The following is a 7,598-nucleotide window of genomic DNA, read 5'->3' on the forward strand; positions in this document are numbered from 1 at the left end:
TGGTTTTTTAAAAAAAGTGTGACATTTGTGACCCTTGAGCCCTTCCCCAGGTTCTATGAGTACAGCCCTTCACCAGTAGCCACGTCTTTATTGGTATTCCTGAGTGAATGAGCTGTTGAGCTGGTTGATGAGGTCGTTGATCAGCAGAAGGGGATACTGGTTTTTGACGGTCATCACGTTGAGAGCACGGTAGTCCTGGACAAAGCGGAGTCCGCCATCCTTCTTCTTGACAAAGAGGACCGGAGATGCCATTGGAGACTTGGAGGGGCGAATCCGGCCCATTGACAGCTCCTCCTCAATGAACGCGTCGAGCTCGCGTTGCTCAAGGGGCGAGATGGGGTACACCTTACGGTTGGTGGGCTTAGCGTTGGGGACAAGTTCGAGGGCGTGGTCCCAGGCTCTCCGTTCCGGTAGCGTGTCGAAGGACTCCTTGTTGAAGACGTCCTGGAACTCCTTAGGCCAGTCCGGGATCTCAGAGGGCGGAGGGGCGGAGTTCCTGGCAAAGGCTTCAGCCAGGCGCTGTGAGACGGTGCTGCCTGCGCGTATCTCTTCCGAGGGATGGAACGAGGTGTAGAAGATGCGGTCACCATCTTCGAGCTGGTCGTCTTCGTCATCCGAGTCCGAGTCCGGTGTCAGATCAGGCAGGTCGGAATTGAGACCAGAATTGGAATCGTCTCCGTTCTCGGGGCCAGAGAGGTCCATAGTGCAAACCGAGGGGAATGGACCAGAGCTGTTCTGTTCCGGGTGCGCGCTCTTAGGAGAAGACCTTGCATGGCCCAACCCGCAGTCTGACAGGTAGCAGCATCGAAGAGGAAGGATAAGATGGAAGACTGACTGTGACATGCTGTCAAATAGCTTTTTGATCTGCGGTCGGATGATGAACCGCAATTGTATTCCACCCATTTTAGGTTTTTATATTTGCAGGCGGAAATTAAATAATAAAATAAATGTATAATGCATAATTATATTGTGATTTGAACACAGGTTATAATATACTAATAATACAGAGTAGCAATAAATATCAAATCCTACTGAACTGCAAAAAAAACATCAGTTATATGAACCCTGCATAATAGGTTACCTGTGATATTGACTAATGATATTCAAATCGAATAAATATCCACCAATATATGACTAATACATTGAATAGGGAATCCTGTACAAAGACTTCTAAAGGAATAGTAAATTACGGAAAACCTGTTATTTTACAATGGATACAGGTATGATTAGGGCGTTTCATGACCTGTTTTTGGGGTGACTTCTGTCGCAAGCTGTTCAGCAACTCAAAGCAGGAAGCGAAGCAGGAGAAACGGGCCAAGGCACCAACGGGCAAGAACGGCACGCTGCAGTCCTACGGTCTAGTGGCTGAGTATGTCTACGTTGGGGAGGGGTCAGACGGCGTGGCGCAGGAGTGGAAGGACAAGTATATCAAGAATCCGCCGCAATTCGCCAAGTCGTTGCAGCAGCTCTTCTCGTGGTGCGTTAAACGTGACCGTGCCTTGCTTCTTCAAGTTCTCACTCCCCGATCAGCCTCAAAACTTCCTACACTTCGCACGTCAAGTCGCTCAAGGTAACGGGCAATGGGGTGCTGCCGGGCAGCCAGTATGAGAACAAAATTGGTGTGTGTATCAACACCTTTCATATTGAGCTCCGCTGACATCAACTCAAGAGCAAATCCGTGCTGAATTCCCGCACTGGGATGACCTTCATGGCTTCTGGGAGAAAATCCCAAGCTACAACCCCATTGGCGTCACCAACTCAACCCATGGAAAGGATCACGCTGCCACAGGCGAGGATGTCCTGCTTACACGTACAACAAACAGCCAGGCTGTGTCCGACTACAATGAGGACGACCTTGACCTCGACACTCAGAACACCAGCGATATCGAAGACACCTATGTCGCCAACGAGACCAGTCTGATAGAGCTCAGGTGAGTGGTGATATATTCATCTGGTAGTGCGCGGCTGACCTTATAAACAGCAACAACAATGATGGTGAGCCCTCCGTGCTCAAGTCCCCCAAGAAGGAAGTCAAGCCTGACATCAAACCAGCCGTGCACAAGGTCCGTCATGCCAGCGAATTACTTTTGTCGTTGCCTGATGTGCTGGTAGCCCAAGAAGGGAAAGCACAGCAAGCCTAATGCGCCCTGAGGCACCAAGCGCAAATTCGATGTTGATGAGCTGGATGCTGCTCATAAGGATGAACTCGCGGATGCACGGAAACACCATGAGCTCAAGGCCAAGATTGAGCTTGCTCGCTTGAATGCGGCCTCTGAGAAGGTGAAGACTCAGCGAGTCAAGATGCAGCTCGAGATGCAGCGCAACCAGGCTGACAATGAGCGCCAGAACCGCATCATCGACTACGCACTCGGACAGGCGGGACCATCCAACTTTGGCCATGGAGTCGGCAGCTCCAACACGTCCACAGCATCGGATGACTTTGGCTTTGGCGGGCTCAACGGCCTCAACGGCTTCAGCGGCTTTGGTAACAGTATATAACAGGCATATATAGATATGTAGAGCTGGAGAAAATAGATATATGATTACTTATGGAACGATGCCGCCTGCGAATAAAGCCTCCTTGAGTTTGCGTCGCTTTTTCTGGCCAGGAGTCTCCCGATGGGGCTGCTGCTCGCGACCAGCACCATCCTCCAGGTCCGATTCTTCCTCAATGACCCCCCTGAATCACCTCATACTGCCACTCCCTGTGTCCTCCTGCTTGATGTCCTGCACGAGTGTGTGGATGATAATGCATGTGTGTATCCATTTGACAGCCCAGAGATGGTCGCGGCGGTTCTTGATTTGTTGACAGAGCCCACGAAGCAACTGGAAGCGGCATTTGAGAAAGCTCACAGCGTGCTCAGAGCAAATGCGGACTTGTGAATTGGATTAGTCCAGACTCTCAAGGCCAACGACGACGCACGCACTGCGGAGACATAGTAATTAAACCTCCGGTTCTCCGGCTCGAGGGTGGCAGGCTTCTTGTATGGTGTGATGCACCATGGGACCAGCATGTATGCCGAATCGGCCCAAATCCATTCTCCTGGAGCGAGCAGCTCGGCGCGGTTCTGCGAAACGCGTGACTCGGCAAAGGCGGAGGCATTGTGCATGCTGCCAACAGGGCCAATAACGTAGTCGACGATGCGCAAATTGGGAAGGTTGATGAGCTACATTGTGTTAGAGTAATGAACAAAAAGTGAGCAATAATGGTGACATACCTGAACGTTGAGCGAGTAGTTGGACTTGCGGTCGAAGTATGCCTTGCCATGGTGGCCTGGCTTGTCTGACAATGGGACAAGTGTCCGGTCGAACATGAGCTACCCATCCCGCCATGCCTCACACGAGTGGTCCTCGACCCACTGCTTCGCCTCCTCCTTCGCCCTTGCGTCCGGCCACTGGATTGCCTGGTCGTGTATTGCGAGAAACACAATCATGACATGATGCATTGCATTAACGACAGTGCCCACTGCTGTTCCTGCCCACTGTGCCACCGACTTGACAGAGGCTGCGTTGCCGAAATGGCCAAGTCGGAAGAGGGTGATGGCTAGCTAGTGCTCGGCGGGAAGCTGGGGGTTGTTGCCGCCGTGGAAGATGGAATGGCTGTCGATTTTGGCCAGCAGGCAGTCGAAGGTGTCTAGGAGGACGCGCAGGTTGTGTCGGAAGCATGGAGGGTTGTCGTTCTTGAAAAGACGGAGTACGAGGTCGAGTTGGGACCGTTTGGAAACGGTGTGGGGAAAGAGGACGCACGTGGAGGTAAGCAAGTTGACGTGTTCACGAAGAGCAGCGTACTGTGACGTGTACTGGTGCTCAATCTGTTCCTCCTTGTCGGTCGATGGGTTGGCAGACTCGGACCCGGACCCGTCCACCTCCATGGATGAAACCGATGAAACCGAACTCATCTCCTCGCCCTCATCATCGGCCTCATCCTCTGAGTCTCCCTCCAACAATGGCGGCATGGGGTCATTCACGTCAGCCACGATGGCTAGATGCTCACAGCGTTGAGCACCTAGGTGGTCCGCGTAGGTTGCAGCAGAGTGGAGAAGGTGCTGGCGAATGGGCAGCGTGGGCATGATGGTGGGGTGAGGAAAGAGACGATGAGACGGGGCCTGCCATTTGGCTCAGGACAGAAAAACAATGGCTGTTTTTCGCAAGTGGGGTTTCACGTTCACATGTTTTTTTGCTCATTTTTTGTGACACTCTTGGCAAAAAGACAACAAAAATTTGATTCAAAAAACACCCGAAAAACGGGTTGTGAAATGCCCTAATATGCCACACCAGAAATCCAAAATAAACAGGTCTGATCACTCTTATTCTGTAAATCTTAGATTGACTATCTGCTCTTATTCTTCTTTCTTTCTGTCTTTTGTCATGTAATGCTATAATATTGAATAGATATGAGTATATAACTTTCTGTCATCTCAGTCTATACTCACAATTCTTTTTTCTTTTTCTTCTAAAGCACCTACCAATTCCACTTATCCTTTCATATTAGAATGAACGGCCCGCTGGGCTGCACATTCTAATATGAAGGGATGACCCCAAATGCCCTATGCTGCAATAAATACCCCAATAATTCTGCAACATCTCTAAGTTCTCAAGTCCCTCAGCGCTAAGTCCCTGCTACGCTGCTAATGCTGCAATAATCTACTGCTATCTAATTTAGTTTCCTAAATTGGCAAATATGACATAAATAGTGATAATAGTCACACTTTCTCTACTTAAGTAACAACTTGAAAGTATACTGTATGAGAAGGTCAGATCCTATTGTCCTGGTCATAATGTCACATAGTATAAGTATAACATGTGTGACAAAATCCTTAAAAATGAAACTTTGTCAGTTGATAATTATGAATAAGTTGTGTACTGTAGGACACAAACAACCAGATGTGACACTGGTATGTGATGCCATAAAGAAGCTATTATATAATCCTATCCCAACTTAGGTCGAAGACAGTTCCTTGCTCATGCTGCTACATTTGTCACATAGTGTGACAAACTTCCAAAAAGGAATTTTTTGCTGTTTGACAGATCAGTGAATGTCACAGATCGTCACTAATCAAAGCTGTGTATCTTGACTATATAAATAACCTGCATTGAATGACTTATTGTCCCACTTGAATAATTGTGCTAGCACTAGCCAATCATTAGCTGATCTATATCTGATCTAGTAATATCTTTTGAAGTACACAACCTACATAAGTCATTGAAGCACTATCAATGGTACCTGAATGATAAGATTAATATCCTTGATAATGAAATCTTATCAATATACCTATATCATCTCATGATGATTTATCACATGCATTGATGCTGCAATATCTCCACCAAGTCTGCATGAATTCAGATGATTGCGGTCCTACTAGGTAGCCAGTTATCAAGGCTTGAGATGTCCTGATGTGCTTATAGTTCTATGGGTTGAGGTCATAATATTATACCGGTTTTTTTCTAGGTTTCATATTTTAAATTTAACCAGACACAATGATTCCTTGATATCTTGCTGAGGAATCCACGGATAAACATGATTCAAGTTGCATTATGGTCTAATAAATGTCTATCTCAGATCTAGTAGCTCCCATAATTTTAGGTATCATTTCTACTAGGATATATAACATATATCCTATTAGACCAATCTCCCGATAACTCACTGAGAAGTAAGAGGTCCCCAATGGAATAAGGGTAGGAAGCATACAGAGGGGTCCCCCAATGAGATTAAATTCTCACACTACTTTATATGCATTGAAAATCTTATTATTCCCTATTATACTAATGAATAGTACTACTACACATCATACTGGCAATACAGCCATGATCTACTAGTTGATTATGGATAACAATATATCAAGTTCAGTCAATAAGGTATATATAGATACCCACATACTCTGATTGGTCTCTATATATTCTTAGAAGATAAATTAAGGTGAACATTCCAAAACAGGTTGAGTGCAGAACTGGTTTACATGAATAGTGGGGTCTATAGACTAAGTACCGGACAATGAGATGCATGTATGGGGGTATTTGGATGTCTACTAGCACCCTGTACTGTGATCAGTTGTGGTTCTGGCATGTGTTACAGCAGGTAGCTGAAGAGAGGGTAGGTCCCTATAGAGCAAAAGAGAGTGTCTTCGCTATTACAACTGGTCAGAAATTAATTTCAAGTATGATCTAAGACATGAATATAGGATTGTATGGACCTTCAAATGAACCTGTCCAGCACTTGAATCAACCCCATAGCTATTCTGGATCTCTTACAGTACCATTATCAGTGTTATCTATCCCAAAAATGATGAGTTCACTATATGATAGCCTTTGTGAATCTCACTGATTTGAGTACATATACTGGTAGGGGTATCATGCACCTCTCAGGAAATGTTGCCCCCACCCTTTTGGCATATCTCTATCCTGTGTTATATAGCACCTAAGGTCCCTGGGAATTGAATCACCCTCAAACTTGCTGTGGACGTAGAAATGGGTAGAAGTGTGGGGGACTATCACATGGCATTATATGAACTTAAATCATAAGATTCTATGCATTTAGTCCCAGGATATCAGCAAAATACTGCTCAATTTGGTATTCAGGCATGCTTCGCAGTAAATAGATCAAGGTAATGGCAACATAAAATATAGCTGGTGAGGCTCAAGGATAGTAGGAAGATATACCTTTCAAATAAACTCCTTCCCAGCTTTATTCACCAAAGATAGCTAGAGATATATGCTCATCTTTCAACGCTGATGGAGATCAAAGGCCACTGATGGGTCAATGCATTGCATTCTCAGTGCCATATTCACTGGGAGTTGAGTGAATACACACCAGAGGCTCACATTGGAGTAGCCAAACTCACAACTTAGCTACCTTATATTTTTTAAGTACTAGATATTCTTTTTTTAATGACTTAATAGTTAATATGGTATTCATATCAGATGATAACGATCGAAATACCTTATCAATCAATAGTACTTTTGAGACCCCTCCTCCTAGTACTTCATTCATGCATTTGGCTCAAGCAGCTATGGAGATAGAGGCCTATCAGACCTAGTGATGTATCAGTGCTAACACATTTATTGAGCTGCCACAATAGGTTATTTAATGAAAGTTTTTTATATAGTCAAAATATACAACTTTGATTTTGTGACAATATGTGACATTCTCTGATGATTCTGCTGTTCAACTCCAAAAAAATCCTTTTTGAGAGATATGTCACACTTGTGAAGTTGTATACTGTTATATAACAGCATATATATATAGCTGAAACCAGCCTTTGATCACCAATATGTATGGTATAATATAGAGCGTATAAAACAAATAAATGTCACAAACTTATCAACTGACAAAGTTTCCTTTTTTAGAGTTTGTCACACTTGTCATACTATGTGACACTGTCTTTAAGGTACCATCTAACCTTCTCATATAGTATACTTTGAAGTTTTAGCTTACATGTGACTAATCATCACTATTATGTCATACTTGCTAATTTAGGAAACTAACTTAGATAGCAGTAGATTATTGCAGCATTAGCAGCGTAGCAGGGACTTAGCGCTGAGGGACTTGAGAACTTAGAGATGTTGCAGAATTATTGGGGTATTTATTGCAGCATAGGGCA

At 45.0% G+C, this 7,598-nt stretch overlaps 2 protein-coding genes across 2 annotated transcripts; both read right to left on the reverse strand.

The window, feature by feature from the left end:
• Positions 1–2,685: 2,685 nt before the first annotated feature.
• On the reverse strand, positions 2,686–3,314 carry MIND_00289100 (DDE Tnp4 domain-containing protein; the record flags this gene model as incomplete). Its single annotated transcript, XM_037359754.1, has 3 exons — positions 2,686–2,876; positions 2,924–3,167; positions 3,219–3,314. 3 exons carry the CDS (start codon positions 3,312–3,314, stop codon positions 2,686–2,688), a joined length of 531 nt encoding a protein of 176 aa, XP_037224849.1.
• A 234-nt stretch (positions 3,315–3,548) lies between these two features.
• MIND_00289200 (DDE Tnp4 domain-containing protein) lies at positions 3,549–4,070 on the reverse strand (the record flags this gene model as incomplete). The annotated part of the gene is made up of 1 exon (XM_037359755.1): positions 3,549–4,070. The coding sequence occupies one exon, from the start codon at positions 4,068–4,070 to the stop codon at positions 3,549–3,551; it is 522 nt and encodes a 173-aa protein (XP_037224850.1).
• Between the last annotated feature and the right edge of the window lie 3,528 nt (positions 4,071–7,598).

The sequence above is a fragment of the Mycena indigotica genome (assembly GCF_014461135.1).
Source record: "Mycena indigotica strain 171206Taipei chromosome Unknown Mind.scaff0002, whole genome shotgun sequence".
Taxonomy (NCBI): Eukaryota; Fungi; Basidiomycota; class Agaricomycetes; order Agaricales; family Mycenaceae; genus Mycena; species Mycena indigotica.